The sequence below is a fragment of the Mytilus californianus genome, unplaced genomic scaffold, assembly GCF_021869535.1.
Source record: "Mytilus californianus isolate M0D057914Y unplaced genomic scaffold, xbMytCali1.0.p SCAF_3, whole genome shotgun sequence".
Taxonomy (NCBI): Eukaryota; Metazoa; Mollusca; class Bivalvia; order Mytilida; family Mytilidae; genus Mytilus; species Mytilus californianus.
The window spans coordinates 4,545,739-4,566,936 of record NW_026262679.1 but is presented as its reverse complement, the minus strand read 5'-3'; the positions used below and the strand labels follow the sequence as shown (position 1 = coordinate 4,566,936).

At 33.7% G+C, this 21,198-nt stretch overlaps 1 protein-coding gene and 1 long non-coding RNA gene across 2 annotated transcripts; both read right to left on the bottom strand.

The window, feature by feature from the left end:
* Positions 1-4,468: 4,468 nt before the first annotated feature.
* On the bottom strand, positions 4,469-6,504 carry LOC127732938 (uncharacterized). The gene is made up of 2 exons (XR_007996512.1): positions 6,236-6,504; positions 4,469-5,665 (listed from the first exon to the last, which is right to left on the bottom strand). It is a non-coding gene; the product is annotated as an uncharacterized LOC127732938 (long non-coding RNA).
* Positions 6,505-10,761: 4,257 nt separating this feature from the next.
* LOC127732924 (clumping factor A-like) lies at positions 10,762-17,649 on the bottom strand. The gene is made up of 4 exons (XM_052242138.1): positions 17,477-17,649; positions 12,279-12,439; positions 11,658-11,790; positions 10,762-11,318 (listed from the first exon to the last, which is right to left on the bottom strand). The coding sequence occupies exons 1-4, from the start codon at positions 17,624-17,626 to the stop codon at positions 10,833-10,835; spliced, it is 930 nt and encodes a 309-aa protein (XP_052098098.1). The 5' UTR covers positions 17,627-17,649; the 3' UTR covers positions 10,762-10,832.
* Positions 17,650-21,198: the final 3,549 nt, after the last annotated feature.

Genomic DNA, 21,198 nt, shown 5'->3' with positions numbered 1-21,198 from the left:
CTAAAAACTACCCCACGTGATCTACCCTAGAGTTCGGCCAAGAACACAAAACTGTCGGTGTGATTCTAATATCAGAGTACCTAGAAACATAAGCTGACTACGTTTGATGTTAGTTGACCTTGCATTAAAGTCAGCTGTTTATGTTGTACTTAAGTCAAATTGTTATAAATTCTTTACCTGGTTCCATCCCTGTGGACAATCAAACAGTAACTATCGAAGTGAAATACCCAAAAGATAAGACACGAAGTCATGGTTATCACTAGAATTATAAAGGTCAAATCGGTGAAAAGTTAATTAGACATGGATAATATTTTAGAAGGCATTTTCCTTGCTCTGAATGTAGACCAAACTAGACAATCGCAGAGAACGGTATCGAAATACACCTTATTTTGTCAATCTTTGGCATTTCCATTTGACTAGATTCAGTCTGTTTATCTCCAATCAACACCACTTTGTTATATGGTAATTGAAACAAGCGCTGGATTTAATGTTGATATCAGACTTATTGGAAAAGAATGAATACTGCTTTGATGCTGCTATGTCTTATACTTATAGCTCCGTATATGGTTGTTAGAAAACAATATCGATCCACAGAACAGGTTTAACAATAGTAAATAGCTATAACAGACGTGTTGTTCATATAGACGCTGCAATAATGCTATGTGGGGGTCCTACATGTACACTCTATGCGAGGGCACAAAGCTATATAAAATATGCCAATGTATGCATTTTTTTAGAAACGCTTCAAAGTGTTTTTTTTTCTATTGCGACCTCACAAATCCGTAACTATACATATTTTGAACTTTAAATTATCTTTTACAACTTTTATCTCTAAACAAGTAGAAATATAAAATCCCAGTTAGCATTTCAGTGAAAACTTTGGTCAAATGAGACCCTTATCACAAATTGTCCTATTATTATGACAGACCGGTTCAAGAATGGCAATGGTCAATCATTTATGAAACAGTTTGTATCATGACCCATTTCAATATGACGTCGATAGTGAACACATGATTTACATATAAGTTGCCTTTTTTATTCTACAGTTAATGATACATAAAAGGAAGATGATAATAAAAAAGTCGAAGAACGATAGATAACACCATGGTAACAAAAAAAATCAAAGCGCGAAAGCGCTGTAAAGGCAGTTAATTACAGGTTGTGTGTATTTTTAGTCCAGTTATATCATTATCTTGCATAGTACAGTGTACTTATCAGAGGTGGCTTTCAGTATTTAAGATTTAGAGTTCTTTAATGATATTGAACAAGTTTTATGAATGTCATATTCTGAGCACTATATGAAGGCGATTGTTCTCACTTGTTTATGAACTAGTGCATTATGTCCAGTTTGTACCTTTTTTCTCTATGTTTATAGTCAAATTAGTTATCAAAGGTACCAGGATTATAATTTAATACGCCAGACGCGCGTTTCGTCTACATAAGACTCATCAGTGACGCTCAGATCAAAATAGTTATAAAGCCAAACAAGTACAAAGTTGAAGAGCATTGCGGACCCAAAATTCCAAAAAGTTGTGCCAAATACGGCTAAGGTAATCTATTCCTTGGATAAGAAAATCCTTAGTTTTTCGAAAAATTCAAAGTTTTGTAACAGGAAGTTTATATAAAATGACCATATAATTGATATTCAAATACTGTTTAAAATAGTAAGGCATTTTCTTTTTAGTAATAAGTAAATGTTATCAACTGTATTTTATTCAACTCTGCAAATGTGGTTTGTTACTTTTAAGTATGGATGATAGTTGTTTCATTGGCAATCATAACACATCTCCTTATTTATATAATGATCTATATTCAACGACCTCAGGTACAAAAAAAATGTATGTAATTAAACTGTGATGGGAAACCTTTGACTTCTTTCTTTTATATAAACTTTTGATTTGGTACCATAGAACTATGTAGAATAAATGTACATTGCAACATGTCAACTCTTTCAATGACAATACTTTTTTAGAAACTATAACTCCAAGCAAAATTATATTTCCAAGTTTCAAGTAATTTATGAATGAAAAAAGGAGTTCTTAATTAAGAAATAAACTGATTCGCTGAGCTCAGCTGGATACACCCGCAGAGGTCCAACCTTGAACAGTTGGGGCAAAAATGGACACAATATTCAAGCTTGATACAGGTCTGAATTTGGATTGTAATTAAATATTTGACATATTATAGTTTCTGAATAAATGTAGTCAAAGAACTTGAAAAAGGTTATATGAATTGAATTTATATTCAATTAAAGATTTCTTGCTGTTGTGCAATAAACTGTGCTGTTGCGCAATACTTAATAAATCTGTTGCCAGACTATAAACAAATAAAGTTCAATTTCTTCTCAATGTCATATTTGAAATTTATGAAAATCTATAGGGAGATTACATCAATAGCTATAAATAATTCACCAAAGTTTCATGCGAACTGCTTAAAGCATTTTTGAGTTGTTGTCCAACAACAGTGCACACGCTGAAATGTCTCGCCTTCTTTACTAATCACTGATATTATGTTGATAGTCCTTAATATAAAGCTTTATTACAACTGTCACATAAACTTAACATTAACCAAGAAAACTAAACATTGACCAATGAACCATGAAAATGAGGTCAAGGTCAGATGAACCATGCCAGGCAGGCATGTACAGCTAACAATTCTTCCATACAACAAATATAGTTGACCTATTGCTTATAGTTTAAAAAAAACAGACCAAAACACAAAAACTTAACAGAGCAATGAACTGTGAAAATGAGGGCAAGGTCAAATAAAACCTGCACGACTGACATAAAGATCATAAAATATTTCCATACACCAAATATAGTTGACCTATTGCATATAGTATTAGAAAAAAAAACCAAAACTCAAAATCTTAACTTTGACCACTGAACCATGAAAATGAGGTCAAGGTCAAATGACACCTGCCAGCTAGACGTGTACATCTTACAATCATTCCATACACCAAATATAGTAGACCTATTGCATACAGTATAAGAAAAACAGACCAAAACACAAAAACTTAACTATAACCACTGAACCATGAAAATGAGGTCAAGGTCAGATGACACCTGCCGGTTGGACATGTACACCTTACAGTCCTTCCATACACTGAATATACTTGACCTATTGCTTATAGTATCTGAGATATGGACTTGACCACCAAAACTTAACCTTGTTCACTGATCCATGAAATGAGGTCGAGTTCAAGTGAAAACTGTCTGACGGGCATGAGGACCTTGCAAGGTACGCACATACCAAACATAGTTATCCTACTACTTATAATAAGAGAGAATTTAACATTACAAAAAATGTTAACTTTTTTTTCAAGTAGTCACTGAACCATGAAAATGAGGTCAAGGACATTGGACATGTGGCTGACGGAAACTTCGTAACATGAGGCATCCATATACAAAGTATGAAGCAGCCAGGTCTTCCACCTTCTAAAATATAAAGCTTTTAAGAAGTTAGCTAACGCCGCCGCTGCCACATCACTATCCCTATGTCGAGCTTTCTGCAACAAAAGTTGCAGGCTCGACAAAAACTGGAAAATCCCAATAAAACCCCATAACTCAGAAATGTAAAATCTAAAATTTATAAAATTCTAAAGGGAGCTTACGGATTGATAATTTAGTCTTAGATGCAAGATTGTTTTATCAGTTTTTAGTGGCTTTGAACTAGCTGTCAGTAACTGCGAGTACTCTCAGATCTGTACTTAGTGTCTTTTTGTTGTTTGGATGTACAACTACCCGAACACGTCCACTTGTATTTGTATTTATCCATCTGATGAGTTAAGCCTCTTTCAAATGATTTTTATAGTTTGTTCTTATATTGTACTGTTACACCACTGTCCCAGGTTAGGGGGAAGGTTGGGATCCCGCTAACATGTTTAACCCCCAACACATTCTGTATGTACATGTATGTGCCTGTCCCATGTCAGGAGCCTGTAATTCAGTGGTTGTCGTTTGTTTATGTGTTGCATATTTGTTATATTCGTTCATTTTTTGTACATAAATTAGGCCGTTAGTTTTCTTGTTTGAATTGTTTTACATTGTCATTTCGGGGCTTTTTTTAGCTGACTGTGCGGTATGGGCTTTGCTCATTGTTGAAGGCCATACTGTGACCTATAGCTGTTAATTTCTGTGTCATTTGGTCTCTTGTAGAGAGTTGTCTCATTGGCAATCATACCACATCTTCTTTTTTGTATTTACATCAACAGATATAAACAATTCATCAAAGTCAAGGTGAGACAACAAAACTTAGTGGTAAGATCTCTGAAATTTTTTACACGGTACAAGTTTTTCTCATTATTGGAGACTGTACGGTGACAGTAACACCTGTAACTGCTTAAACCCATTTCTTATGCACTTTAGTTCGATAAACTCACTGAATATCATACCACATCTCCTTATTTTTATATGCATTACAATTTACATGTGTATGTAATTATAAATATATATATATCAGAACAAAATTCATTGTGTCACTTTTATTTCTGCATCCTTTGGCACAATACAAGTTCTAAAATTACACAACATAAAACAACTAAATGTTATTTCAGATGAAAGTTTTGTTTCAGTTCCATTCATAGGATTTGTGAGAATTTTGTATGTTTTGCCAAGTCCAATAATTCGCTCTATGTGCACATGTTAATTGGAGATTTTTCTATCCTGTATAAGAGTTTTGGAACTAATTCTGTTTCTTTTTTTGAAAAAAGTTAGCAAACAAATCTTGCACATTTAAACCTTTGTCTGCCATCACACTGTCACCTGGATCACATAATTGAACTACATTTTGTATTCTACATCTTTCAACTATTTCATAGTCACTGGTAGAACCAACATATGCATTAGAGACATAGTTGACTAAACCACCAGGCGTCGAACATTCAAGTATTTTCAGTGTTTCTGTTTTTATATGATGAAAAGGTTGCCTGAGCTCTAGGAGCTTTAGGTTTTATCACGGGATATTCTGTGCTGTCAATAATAATCCAAGTCGTAGGAAACTTTAATTTGAAGTTGGATGGCGAAAAATGCCTGACTAAACCACTAGATGGCCAAGTGTTAGCCTCACACCACTGTTTAGGCATAAAAACAATCCATGTATACACAATATTCTTAACACTAGATTCAATCTAGAATCTAGAAAGTTCAAAGTTGGTTGTATAATGCCTCAATTTCATCAAAGTCATAAAAAAACTGATTTTCAACTGACACCCTATCAATTTGAAAATATATGTATCTCAAACAATGTGCTGTTGGACCAAGTGTGGTCAAAACAAATAAAAATTTAGTATACAACTCTAAACCGGTATAAAAATGCATGGCTGTGTCACGTGTCTTCATTTCAAAATTCTCTGCTGAAAACATAGACATTGATGGTACATGTATTTGCGTAATTCCATCTTTGAAGCTCAACATTAGCTCGGCAGTTGGTGGTGGACAGTCATAAATCCTTTCTGCAGTATGAATGACTTCTTCAGGAAAACCAACTTTACAATCAAAACTTTCCTCTAGATTTCTACTACAATATTCATCAAGTTTAGTTCTTTTGTTTTCACAGGAAACTGCCCCGATTTTTCTTTTTGCGGACGATTCAGTCTCTTGCTTGGTCCAGGAAAATAGGCTGGGAATGGCAGTAGACTTAAGTCTCTGTATGGTGGGTTTGCGCCCTGAAAAAGGTTATAAAACATTAGTTTTTTGATAATTAAATGAACTTCCATTAGCAATGTATACTTTGTATTACCTGGCGAAATATTAACTAGATTTATTCATTACAATCTGGATAAAACTATGTTTGCCTGATTCAATGTATGTTATGTAAATCCAAAGGACAAACAATGAGAGACTTATGCAACAAACGTACATTGTTTGCACCTAAATAACTATAATATAGATGAGAGCATGTCACTGTTTTGTTCCTGTTAACATTGTCATTGATATTTTTCAAGAAAGTCTACGAGGCATAGCTTATGCATTCCTGTCATTACTACATTAGCATAATTACTGCTAAAATAATTCTCAGTATGATATACCTCTTGTAAGAAATCATTATAATTGTAGCAATCACCAAAAAATCTCACACAGATCACATTGAATCGTAATCCAAAAAATTATGACGTCTTTAATTAACCACCCCCTTTTATTCTAAAACGATAATTGCGGTTGTAAACATACTTTGGTTTATTCGCATGGCGATTACATATATAACTATATATTTCAAAAAGAAAATAGAGTTTTACCATGAATAGTTTCCTGCACGTAGTCTTTTTCAGTAAAATGTGCCTTGCAAACAACAGCTGATTGAGATGGACTCCACGATTTCATCGTGTTCTCGTCCAATCTACGTTTGGGCCATGGCGTTGATCCAACTTTTCCTTCTTTTTAAGTCATTTGGAAATGCATGTCCTCCTCTTAAATGACATCCAGGAACACAACAACAAGTGCTTGGCATCGTTAATTAAAAATGTAACTGAAATAGTTGCAGTGCAGAAACCGGAAGTTGAGGAACAGGATCTGCTACCACGGCGCCACCTATTCAGGAACGATAATTTGCTACTTTATATAACTGCGAAATAACAATAACGTTAGACGGGTTCACGTGCATAGACAGAAATGCGCTTTAAATTGTATAATATAATTAATGTTCAGTCGACTCTTAATTATTATATCAACGACTGAAATGATTTATAAACATCTAGATTGCAGATAACACTCGAAATTAACCCGAGCTCTTTCCACACGGAATTCAAATAATTCTAGTTTGTCAATCGGTTGACTGCTTATAATGCAAAATACAAATATATCAAAAGTTTTTAAAACTAACAAAACACAATGATCGTTTCTCTATTTCCCAATGTAAATGAAATGAAACAAAAAACATTTTATATCACAATAAGAAGAGGAGAGAATTCAACATTTCCGGATCTACTTGGAGCCTAATGACCCCCCACGTAGATAAGTTGGATATCGCGGAAGGAAGGATTAACCCGGCAACTAGAAAGGCATTAAAGCACTGCCTTTAAAAACCAACAACGAACAGAGGAACTAAATATTATAGAACTACACACACTACCAAACATTGAGCAACATAGACATGACATGATTTATAAGATACCTTATAAGAACATTCTGCGATGATAAATTTAAAAAAAATGTTATGAAACTAAGGTTCCAACTAATACAATCTTATAGAACTACACGATAACAAAAACTTGAGCAACATGAGGACGAGGAAAGGAGGGCGTGAGTGTGGTTATTTTAATTACACACCTTGGTTCAAAAACTGTCTTTTAAGACACATTCCTCTATCAAGGAAATCTGAATAGAAAACACCAGCCGAGGAACATCGTATCTACTTGAAAATGTATATTCCATATCGTGCTGCATGCTAGAATATTCGAACTCCTTGGGGCAAAGATGGCCTTAGAAGGATTTGTGTATTCGTTTCGGTTCTCTTTGGTCATATATAGCTCTTAACGTGTTCTGACACTTATAAATATCTGCGTTGATAAATTAAGAAATTTTTATGGAACTCATGTTCAACTTAATAAGTTATTAAAGAAATCTGCTAGGGTTATAGTAGAAGCTGACATAATGACATCCTTCAGTTTATTGTTTAATAGTTTAAACAGGTTAAATGGGGAAAAACGAATTCAATATCAAAAGGCAATACTTGTATTTAAATCATTAAAAGATATGGTTCCTAACTATCTACAAGAAAACTTCCATTTTTACTGATAATCAAAATTATAATTTACGTTCAGCTGATGAAAAACTATTAAATCTTCCGAAGCCAAAAACAATTTTTTTGAAGGAAACATTTGTATATTCTGGTTCTCAAATATGGAACAATTTACCAAATGAAATAAAGATGCGTAATACTCTTGTATCTTTTAAAACAAAATGTTACAAATTTTTCATAAATTGTGCAAATTAATATGCTTTTTCATTAATATCTAGTATATAAAATTGTATATTGTGTAAATATCACTATAATACAGTATGCACTTTATAAATACGTTATCATTATTTTGAGGACTCTCATCGAAGATTAGTTTTAACTAATGGGATTATCCTCTTGAAATAAAGATTATTTATTTATTTAACTCCTTCAGGCAAAGTTGACCAGTCACCGTACATTGATTTTACAATTATTCTAGGTCCTTTTCGGTCATATTGCTCTTCAAGTCAGGTTTTGATCCTTATACATCCGGGGCTTTCTCATATTTGCCTTTTAGCGTTCCTATATGAAGGTAAATCCAGAAAAGCGCTTCGGACGTATACACAAGTTTTATTTTCATTTGCTGCATAAAATGGAAAGTTGACCATAACAAAATTGAAATCATCGTTTGTCACAAATGTTAGGTCTTAACCAGCCATTGTTGTTAATTTCAAGATGAAAGTCAAGATAGAAAACATACCTTAATGTCTATTGTATTATTTATTCGAAGTTCAATACTAGTATTATAGATGTAGTCAATGAAGTCACTGAATTTTATTTAGTGGAAGGACATCATCTTTATAGCGGAATGCGAAGTCCAAAGATAATATTAGCTCATTTTAACTGATGTATAATGATAGTTGTTGATTATGTCACCACAAATTATGCTCTTATCGTCCTCCAAATATACACAACTCATATCGCAAGATACAAAGAAATGAGTTGATATTTTACTAAGCAGTAAGAATAAACAAAATATTAATCTAATTGAGATACTTTTTTTCATTGTTTTGTTGGAAGACCTGTCAGAATTTTGATACATTGCTCCATACAAATAACTAGGAACAAACAACATTTCAAGAAACTTCAGTAAGTAAATAATCAGACAATACAAAGACAAGAGATTCATGATCAAGTAGGTGCGAGAAAGGCTATAAATATCACAAGTCGAACAAAAACGATCGAATCAACGACAAAAGTTGTTAAGAAAATAAAACAACAAGAGTGCACACGCTGAAATGTCTCGCCTTCTTTACTAACCATTGATATAATGTTGATAGTCCTAAATATAAAGCTTTACTACAACTATCACCTTACAATCATTCAATACACTAAATATAGTTGACCTATTGCTTATAGTTTCTAAGAAACAGACTTAACCAAGAAAACTAAACATTGACCAATGAACCATGAAAATGAGGTCAAGGTCAGATGAACCATTCCAGGCAGACATGTACACCATACAATCAACCTATGCATTAAATATAGGGCCATAAAAAAGAATAGGTTTGTTTGCCCTAACCCTACCTACCCAGAAAATAGCTGCCTACTCAAAATCTTTTATTGCCCTGATGTGAAAATATTTTTTTTTATTCAGATAGGCATGAAGACTAATAAACATCTGATGCTTAAATTTCTCTTTGCCAAAAAAAAAAAGAAAATGCCTACCTACCTACCCACTGTCTCAATGTTGGGTAGGGTTTGGGCAAACCAAAATTTTTTTAAGTGTGGCCTAGTTGACCTATTGCTTATAGAAGCTAAGAAACAAACTTAACCATGAAAACTTAACATTGACCAATGAACCAACAAAATGAGGTCAAGGTCAGATGATACCTGCCAGACAGACATATACAGCTTACAATCCTTCTATACAAAAAATATAGTTGACCTATTGCTTATAGTTTAAGAAAAACAGACCAAAACACAAAAACTTAACACTGAGCAATGAACCGTGAAAATGAGTTCAAGGTCAAATAAAGCCTGCGAGACTGACATGTGCATCATAAAATATTTCCATACACCAAATATAGTTGACCTATTGCATATAGTATTAGCAAAAAAAGACCAAAACTCAAAAACTTAACTTTGACCACTGAACCATGAAAATGAGGTCAAGGTCAGATGACACCTGCCAGTTGGACATGTACACCTTACAATCATTCCATACACCAAATATAGTAGACCTATTGCGTACAGTATAAGAAAAACAGACCAAAACACAAAAACTTAACTATAACCACTGAACCATGAAAATGAGGTCAAGGTCAAATGACACCTGCCAGTTGGACATGTACACCTTACAATCCTTCCATACACCAAATATACTAGACCTATTGCTTATAGTATCTGAGATACGGACTTGACCACGAAAACTTAACCTTGTTCACTGATCCATGAAATGAGGTCGAGGTCAAGTGAAAACTGTCTGACGGGCATGAAGACCTTGCAAGGTACGCACATACCAAATATAGTTATCCTATTACTCATAATAAGAGAGAAATTAACATTACAAAAAATCAGAAGTTTTTTCAAGTAGTCACTGAACCATGAAAATGAGGTCAAGGACAATGGATATAAGACAGACGGAAACTTCGTAACATAAGGCATCTATATGCAAAGTATGAAGCATCCAGGTCTTCCACCTTCTAAAATATAAAGCACTTTTATGAAGTTAGTTAACGCCGCCGCCGGATCGCTATCCCTATGTCGAGCTTTCTGCGACAAAAGTCGCAGGCTTGACAAAAATGCCAATATCTGTGACGTCTCCCGTCTAGCAGTAAACCCGTGCTGACGAGGCGTACGTTTTTGGACCCGGACATGTGGGATGTATAGATACGCAGCCACGTCCGGTCGTCCTCGTAGAGGGAGAGTTATACGTTATCTGCAGGTTAAAGATCCCTTGCAAGCATTCTTTTGGGGGGTTCGTAGATGATCTGTTGTAAGGCAAAATTTCTGCCGCGATCCAACATACCATCATTTTCCAGAGCGGTTTAAATTTCCGTCGTTCAATCTGGTCGACTCACCTTACAGATTTAGAACACTTAATGGTTTTGGATTTTATCATTTAATTTTAATAGATAATAGTAAAAAATATAACGGAATAACATTGTTAACCACTACGACGATTTTTGTCTCGTTTCTTTAAGTTCTCTAAATAATTCCTGTCTTTGTTTTAAACGTTCTGTTGTCCTGGTTGTAGCTGACATTCTACGAGATTCAGACGTTTTACTCTCGGGATCTGAATCCGAATCACTACTCTCTATACTCCGTTTCCTTTTACTACTAGTACTTTGTATGTTATCATCACTTTCGGATTCAGATTTTTTTTCAAAATGTTCATTGTCTAATGTATCATCAACAGATTCATCTTTTTCTCCATCTGAACTCGATGCTACTTTTATGTTACTTTTTCGTCTCTTTAATTTACTTTTTGATACACTAGGATCATTATTCGTATGATATATGCTATCCTCGTTTAATTCTTCTTCATTGATAGCGTTGTTGACTTGGTTTGCCTCCGATTCTGAATCGGAACTTGAAATCTCGCGTAGCCTGTGTAATTTTGTTTCAGAAAACTCAGTTCTGCTTCTATCTATGCGTCCCTGAAAAAAACAGCAATTATATTATTAAAAACATGTGAATGCATTGAAAAAGATTTTTGAAGTTCAAGCTTTCAATGGTAAATTTAGTGTTTTTTTAAAGTCTGAATACAAGAAAAAAATTCTCCGAAAATATAGTTTGTATAAAATAATGAATCGCCAAACATTCCGCTAAAAAACAAGACCTTAAGTAATCAGCTGTTCCGAATAAACAACTGACCTTACAATTATATAACAGGAACATATAAATGATAATGAATAAATTAACTCTGATGCTATACAAGCAGCATTTGAGAAGAACATAAGTATTGAAATATTAATAGTAAAAAGTCAAAACAGTACCGTATGTCTTTTTTCATCGTCGTCTGTTTTATCGCTAGTGCTGTTTTCGTCATCAATTTCGTCATCTTCTACAATAAATTCGCTCATTTCATCTTCATCTGAATCACATGTATCTGCATTGTAACTATTGTACCTATATATAGATTATAAGTTAATATACTGTAACGTGTAAATCATCATAGATGTCTGATACATGGGAACAAGGTGTTTTTAGATTTTTGCTCTAGTTTGCAAAGACACGTAAAAGCAGATTGCACATACATTTTATGTTAAAAAAAACGCGGAAAAAAACCTTCAAAAGTATGATTAATTGTTCATGAGAGGCTAAACATCCTGTTTAACATAGTTAAAAAGTATGTTAGCCTTACTTCCATGAGTTTTTGGTAAATTTATTAAATAGATCAAGGATAATATAGCAGAATCATTTCAATGATTTATAAGTGAACAAGGTGTGTGATATCCGTCCAAAAAAATTTCTCACCATCTGTATTATCAAAATCTATGATTATTTATAATTGTCAGTTTTCAATATGTATGTGTCGTTCAAAATGTTAAATATATTACAAGGTTTACTATTATACAAAAATGTTGCCTATTTAAACAAACGTAATGTTAACTTACACTTTAGTTAAGTTGCTGATAACCCTTCTTGGAGTCAAAGATTTCACACTCTCTACAGTACTGTGACAGTTCGGAATTTTGTTCCAATATTCATTTTTATCAGGCATTCGAAACTCTTGGGAATGTCGCTTCCTGATGCGCTCTGAACTTCTTCCCCCAGACTAATTTAAATATAGAAAAAGAAGATGTTTTAATTTCAATTTAATGGGCTCACAAGGAACGTAGTACAATAGTAGACATTATTTTAGACAAAGACAATAAGGTACAAAAGACAAAACGTTCGAAAATGCATATACGTCTTTATATGAATAAATGTTTAAACATGTTTAGTGTAAGAATACCTCCATCTCATGCAAACCTCCATCAAAAGAAGTGCTATCAATGCTTTGGGGATTTTGTTGCCCATGCAGTAACTTAATGGACAGTGTTGCATGGGCAAGGTGGGTGATTTACGCAGATGTAACTTAATAGACAGTGCTGCATGGCAAAGTGATTGATTGACGCACATGTAACTTAATAGAGAGAGCTACATGGCAAGGAGGGTGATTGACGCACATGTAACTCAATAGAGAGTGCTACATGGCAAGGAGGGTGATTGACGCACATGGTACTTAAATTTAAATGGATGTTTATAGTAACTAATGTCTTGTGTTTTATTATTTTTGTGATGTATTATGTAATGTGTTATTTTGTTAATTCTCATGTATGCGATCAACCCCGTTGGGATATAACAGTGCATTATTTCAATAAACATTTAAAGAAATGCATATAACTGGCATGTCATCGTCGTGTCTAATGCAGAGAATTATTATGATCGTACGTGGCTGTATATTTGTTTCATCCCGAACAACCAAACGATGACGTATCGTATATATCTTTTTGATGGACATAAGGTTTATCAATTATAGAGTCAAGCCTGAAATCAATAAGTCTCCGGTTAATAAAAAGCGTTAATCTTACCAAATATTACATATTGTTATCTAAAGCAATCAGTAGGTACTAAATAGTTTTATTATGGTATATAAATCACAAGTAGGGTAGCGGGGATAACATTTCACAAATTCAAATAGGAAATATAAAGTTTCATAAAGAACTTCTTCATCATTACAGCATAGGGATAGGTGTCACAAAATAGAAGTTCCTTCATAATATAAGTTCCAAATGGAAAAAAAAAATATTCTGGAATATAATTTCCACAGGAATAAGTATTACAGTATATGTTCCTAACGGAGTAAATAGTATAGAATATTTTTTCCAACAGGAACAGGTATTATGACATTTTTTATAACAAAGTTTCCAATGGAACTTCTGTTAAGCGGAACAAATATACGTTGACATAGGTTCTAATCTTTAAAATATGTGTTTTAATATAATCACCTGAATTTTTCACAATAAATGATAAAAAGTAATGGATTAAAATACTACATTATAGAGGTAATCACTTTTGGTAATTTTTTATATCTGAATTTTAACAATAAATTAATGGACCGAAAATTATATATAAAAAGTAACGAACAAGTCTAAATTGAAAACAACGTTCAAACCTATGATTGCGTTGGATATAAACCGCAAATTTTATACGTGTGTATGTAAAACAAATTTTCTGGTAGAGGGGTCTAAATACAGCACAAACAACATTTTCCAAAAGACCAAAAAAGTGAACTAGAGGCTCTAAAGAGCCTGTGTCGCTCACCTTGGTCTATGTGCATATTAAACAAAGGACACAGATGGATTCATGACAAAATTGTGTTTTGGTGATGGTGATGTGTTTGTAGATCTTACTTTACTGAACATTCTTGCTCCTTACTATTATCTCTATCAAAAAGAACATGGCCCGGTAGTTACAGTGGAAAATATTTTGTAAAAATTTACAAAAATTTACAAAATTTATGAAAATTGTAAAAAATTGACTATAAAGGGCAATAACTCCTTAAGATGTCAACTGACAATTTTGGTCATTTGACTTATTTGTAGATCTAACTTTGCTGTACATTATTGCTGTTTACAGTTTATCTCTATCTATAATAATATTCAAGATAATAACCAAAAGCTGCAAAATTTTCTTAAAATTACCAATTCAGGGGCAGCAACCCAACAACGTGTTGCCTGATTGGTCTGAAAATTTCAGGGAAGATAGATCTTGACCTAATGAACAATTTTATCCTCATCACATTTGCTCTAAATGCTTTGGTTTCAGAGATATGAGCCAAAAACTGCATTTTACCCTATGTACTATTTTTTAGCCATGTCGGCCATCTTGGTTCGCGGGCGGGGTCATAGGACACATTTTTTAAACTAAATACCCTAATGATGATTGTGGACAAGTTTGGTTAAATTTGTCTTAGTAGTTTCAGAGGAGAAGATTTTTGTAAAAGATTACAAAAAATTACGAAAAATGGTTAAAAATTGACTATAAAGGGCAATAACTCCTTAAGGGGTCAACTGACCATTTTGGTCAAGTTGACTTATTTGTAGATCTTACTTTGCTGAACATTATTGCTGTTTACAGTTTATCTCTATCTATAATAATATTCAAGATAATAACCAAAAACGGCAAAATTTCCTTAAAATTACCAATTCAGGGGCAGCAACCCAACAACGGGTTGTCCGATTCATCTGAAAATTTCAGGGCAGATAGATCTTGACCTGATAAACAATTTTACCCCTAAGTCAGATTTGCTCTAAATGGCTTGGTTTCAGAGATATAAGCCAAAATCTACATTTTACCCCTATGTTCTATTTTTAGCCATGGCGGCCATCTTGGTTGGTTGGCCGGGTCATCGGACACATTTTTTAAACAAGATACCCCAATGATGATTGTGGCAAAGTTTAGTCAAATTTGGCCCAGTAGTTTCAGAGGAGAAGATTTTTAACGACGACGGACGACGACGACGGACGACGGACGCCAAGTGATGAGAAAAGCTCACTTGGCCCTTTGGGCCAGGTGAGCTAAAAAGTATATTTTAACAAAACGCTTTGACTAACAGGTCGAACAACGGATGTTCTTAAACCCTGCTGACTGGCACTGGCGATTGCCAAATAAATTGATCACCAGATGTAACAAAGGATCTTAATATTAATCTAAACCGAAAACAATAAACTTCCGGAAAAGATGGTATACCACAAACATGAGGTGCAAAAATTTGTACACCATGTCCGGATTTCGACAATTAATGTCTCTTCAGTAATGTAAGGGATCGAAACGGTATTTGGAAAGCCATATAATTTACCTCAATTTAGGATAGACTCTTGAATTTTAAAGAGTCGAAATATGATGAACGGATCATATAAAAACCCGAGGGAAAATATAATACAAGCCCAAACGAAAAAATATAAACAAGTCTAAATTGAAAACAACGTTCAAACCTAAAGTATGACTGCGTTGGATAAAAACCGCAATTTTTATACGTGTGCATGTAAAACAAATTTCCTGGTAGAGGGGTCTAAATACAGCACAAACAACATTTTCCAAAAGACCAAAAAGTGAAAAAGGTATATTTTAACAAAACGCATTTGACTAACAGGTCGAACAACGGATGTTCTTAAACCCTGCTGACTGCCATTGGCGATTGCCAAATAAATTGATCACCAGATGTAACAAAGGATCTTAATATTAATCTAATACCAAACAGAACACAATAAACTTCCGGAAAAGATGGTATACCACAAACATTAGGTGCACAAATTTGTACACCATATCCGGATTTCGACAATTAATGTCTCTTCAGTGATGTTAGGGTTCGAAACGATATTTGGAAGGCGATATAATTTACCTCAATTTAGGATAGACTCCTGAATTTTAAGGAGTAACGAATATACAGTAATGCAAAAATTTCTTTCAATAAATAATCGCAAACTGGGAATAACGAGACTTTAAAAAAAATAATGTACAGTACAGCACTTAAATTTTCTATAATTTTATAAAGGACTTTCCGTTTTGAATTTCCCTTGGAGTTCTGTATTTTTGTTATTTTACTTTTTATTATGAATTGAAGTCAATACTTTTTATCCTTTATTCCCAGTAAGAAACTCAGGTGACTGTGGTCTTAAACAGTTAAATAAGAAAGTTCATAGTTAATCTTGTCATCATTGAATCATTAATACTAAAAAAAAAAAAAGTAGAACTTAAAAATCAAATCAACGCAGGGCCGTAACTACCGATGAGGCAGACAAGGCAATTGCCTCGTCTGATTTTTTGACAAAAAAAAAATAATAATAAGAAAAAAAAATGGAGAAATCTAGGCATGCAGGGGTAGAAAACATCCTTGCATTTCCATAACAAGAATTAAGTAATGCATACTTCGAATAGTAATTAATGTTGACGGGCAGCTTCTGTACTTTTATTTCAACTACGTTAGGTATCGAGCTCTCTGTCTGATTACCATCGCCGGTAAATCGGCATCTAGATCGGCATTTGGTTCTGCAATTATTTATTTCCCGCGAAAAAATGCTCTTGAACAAGTTCGACCGTCAGAGATTTTGGTTTCCCATGAGAAGCTACTATTGACATTTCTGGTCGGTTCTTGCTCGTGTGAGAGATCTTTTTCTGCCCTTCGACGTTTAAAGACATGGTGCAGGTCAACAATGATTGAGGACAGATTTATATGTGGTTTAGCCATGCTTCACGTCCATCGTACGGACAATGTTGGGCACGTGAACGCAGAAGCTGTTCTCAAACGATGGGATCCTAGTGGCACAAGAAAGGTCGAAAAAGCATTCACATACAGTGACTATCATGACTATAGGTTCCACACTTTGGGCTTTATTAAAGTGTTATTAAAATGTGTGTTATTTCTAATGAAGCGTTGACCACACACACTTGTCCCGCCTTTTCTACTACCAAACATGTATCTTACTGTAAATTGATACATGTTTGATGGTACAAGATTCGAGGCAAATATCTGTCAGCCGGCTCTGATAGCCTAATGCAGTTTTTCATCGATAAGTATGAGACAAAAACGGATTTAACAAGTTTTATTTCGGACCCTTATATTACAATTTTCGGACGGGGGCTTTGTCCCCCCCCCCCCCCCCCCCCCCGGACCCCTATTAACGATGGGGCCTCAGTCGCCTGACCCAAACCCCTGCCTCGTCTGTTTCCGATGCCTCGTTACGGACCTGCAACGAAATATTCCTGTGACAGTTCTGTTTCGGCGCTCCATGGCGCGGATAGAAATTAGTATAAAGCACAAACTTACTGGTTTGTCTTGTTTGGTACAACATGTGTTCCCCGCGTCACTTGAATCATTACCGGAATCTGTGAACAACTGTCTTTTTCTACCAGAACTTAATCTTCGACGTCGAGGACTAACGATTTCCTCATCACTCGACTCAATTTCTGCCGCCATTTGTTTACCTATTTTTTTACCAAGTACACAGTCGAGTTGTCTTTCTTTTACCCAAGACCATTTAATGGACATACTTAAATTAGGTAAAAAGTTTATTTTGCTTTAAATCAACCAATTGTTATCTCATAACAAGATAATCAGTGTATATGTCGTGTACAAGTTATTACTTGTACAAAAACTTTGTACAAATAATTACTTGTACGATGCCATCATATATGAATGACAAAACCTGGTTTAAGTTATAAAACAGCAATATTTATGTTAAAAGGTACATTTTTCTGAAAATAAAACCTTACTGTTGCTTGTAAATCTCCTGCACGCTCTGTTCGTGAACTATTCTTAATATTTATCTATTTGTGTATCAATTTTACACCTGGATGGCTTTAGGCGCGATGAAAACCCGTCCGCATCTCTTACCTATATCATGAATTTATAAAACCATTTATTTTATATATTTTTTATAAATATTTAAAATATTGAATTAATATAGAAAAATACTCTGTATGTTTCTTAACCCCTGTACAAAAAGTAAAAATGGGTCAGAAATGGTATTTGTTAGAAGCAGCTTTTATTTAATTAATTAACAAAATCAATTGTAATATTTATATTTATATTTATATCTTATTATATCTTTATGAGTTGGTTGATCTTTCAAGTATTGCTTAATTTTTTTATAATGTGTATCTAATACTGTAGTATGTAATTTCACATGTTTCATCATGAAAAATAAAATAATTACAAAAAAAATTAAAAAAAAATTTTATTTTATATATTATTTCTTATCTTTTTAAAAAATCATTTGTCGTCTGTTTATTTATCATTCTACATTAGAAATTCATAACAGATATGCCAATGATGGACGGATGTTTAAAGTCATATGGCAAGTTAAATACATATTCAGGATGAGAACATGTTAACAGTAAGTTTTACGGACGCCATCACGAGTTGGTTGACCGTTATGGAATATCCGTTTCACAGATGATAACGGATATGTTCCTAATGTCGTAACTACAATCCCGTCCCATTTTCCCAAATTTGACCTACCGAATTAGACTTATTACCGGGTTTGTACTAACATGAGCAACACGACGGGTGCCACATGTGGAGCAGTATCTGCTTACCTTCCGGAGCACATGAGATCACCCCAGTTTTTGGTGGGGTTCATGTTGGTCGATCAGTCTTTAGTTTTCTATGTTGTGTTTTGTGTACTATTGTTTTTCTGTTGGTCTTTTTCTTTTTTAGCCATGGCGTTGTCAATTTATTTTCGAATTATGAGACTGAATGTCCCTCTGGTATCTTTCGCCTCTCGGCATCCACTGAACCACAGCCTGAATCACTGACTCCGGCTACTAACATGGATCAGGTTCTTATGGAATGTGAAGAGGTTAAACATGTTTGTGTGTGCTCAACACCCCAAACCTCCAACTTACCTGGGACAATGCTATAACATTAACTGTAAAAATCAGTCGGAAATGGCTTGGCTCGTCAATTTTGCTCGAAACACAAAATCAACTAACAAACTTATACTAAAGACACAATGTACCGATTTTAGAGTACTTGCAGTTTCTGAAAGCTAATTCAAAGTTTATTACAACTAATTATAGATAAATCATGTTATCCCAGACTATAATATAATCTATACACATCCAACAGATTTAGTGTAAGACGTTTTATTAATCTGAAGGTTTAAATCCATAACTCTGGAATGTCTAATCGGAAACGTTATCTTACTTTTACCAATTCCAACAATAATGTAAAGTTTCCAGTTAATCATTTAAACATGTTATTGATGATGACAGATTGAGAGAAGAAAAATATATCAAAATGTAAAGAATAAACAACACCTTATCATAATTATCTTTATTAATGCAAAACAATCTCAATCTATCATCATTAATAACATTACTTCTACTAGTTCCAACAATAATGTAAAGTTTCCAGTAAATCATTTAAATATACTGGTTATGGTACATAATGTGAATAATTTACTTAATTACTTAAAACTAACAGTTAAAGTTCTGCAACTATGGAACGACAAACCAGATTTTTTTCTAAGACGAGCGTATAAAAGGTATTGACAAATACCTGCAAAATGACCTTCGGGTCTTCTTTTGAAACTATATAAACAACAAAATATAAAGAACAAAACATTTTTTGTTACCTATAAACTGATATCACAGTAGTGTATATAAGTGGAAACAAGCACTTGTTGGTAATAAACCTGACTATCGGCTAGATTTAAAATGGGGTTGCGCTTATCTTTTGATTGACACTAATCTCTATATACGTTTGGTCATCAATAATATTTAAAATCTTCGTTATTTTTATCTTTTGTTATTGATCATTTTATGTTGTATGTATGCTTATAGCCCTTATTGAGATTGTTTTGCATTAATAAAGATAATTATAATAAGGTGCTGTTTATTCATTTTTACATTTTGATAATGTTTTCTCTCAATCATTAATAACATGACTATATCGTGAATTATTACTGTTCAAAGGCAAATGTAAGTGAATGAACGTTCCAGGATTATTTTCGTTCAATGTAACTCCGTGGGTAAGGGTAGTTATTCATCGTTGTTCTGGAAAATAAAATTTATATTTCCTTCATCGTAAAATTTGATTTTGTTTATAATTTCCCGTTTATTTAACGAAAACTGTTAAAGAATAGTTTAGATAGTAAATTTGCTCTTATCTGCATACTAATCAATTATACTTCAGAAGAATTTGATACACCTCTTAGTCATATTTAACAAGATGTTGTAATTGTTAGCAGAGCATACCTGCGAGGCATTTTAAATTAAAGGGAAAAATCCATCAAAAGTAATTGGTTATACTTCAAGTCAAATATCATTGTAACTGAATGACAGTGGAACTCTAGGAGGAAACTTAGCTTACGGCCATTTCTCAATATTTCAAGCCGGTTGGCAGTTTATATTTTAGGTTCGTTTCATATACCCTTCTGATAATTGATTTTTTCTAATATTTATGACCTCTTACACGTAATCAATGTTTTTCTTAATGTCGGGAGCACATTGTTTTACTCCTTTCCGTCCGTCCCACACAGGTTATATGATTTTTCCAACCAACTCTTCAAGTTTTCAAGCTAAACACTGATATATTATGTAGAATGTTAGAACACACCCTAAAGGTTTGCATATTGTCAGGATTTTTATTGCCTTTAAACTTTCCATAAATGATGGGTTGTTGAACTTTGTCATTGTAACATAAGGTATGGAGGGTACATTGTTTGTCCGGCTATTATCTCCTACTGTTTTCAAATTTGATATTATGTAGGGTGTTTGTACGTATACTAAAGGTATTGCATATTGTCAGAATGTTGATTTTCTTATTTTTCCACAGAGGAGAAGGGGCGATAAGGCAACATCTTTTGGTTCCTGGAATTCGAAAATCAAAAAAGTATTATAATAGATATAAGAAGATGTGGTATGAGTGCCAATGAGCAAGTCACAATTTCTAAAAGTAAACCATAATAGGTCAAAGTACGGCCTTCAACACAGAGCCTTGGCTCACACCGAACAGCAAGTTATAATGAAAGGGCCCCAAAAATG

Bases quoted from the DNA above. Each gene is read 5' to 3' on its own strand.
- LOC127732924 (XM_052242138.1), bottom strand. From the start codon at position 17,626: ATGGCGGCAGAAATTGAGTCGAGTGATGAGGAAATCGTTAGTCCTCGA. The intron at 11,791-12,278 runs GTAAGTTAACAT...ATCTATATATAG, and splicing joins ATCAGCAACTTAACTAAAGT to GTACAATAGTTACAATGCAG. The intron at 11,319-11,657 runs GTACTGTTTTGA...TGTTTTTTTCAG, and splicing joins ACGATGAAAAAAGACATACG to GGACGCATAGATAGAAGCAG.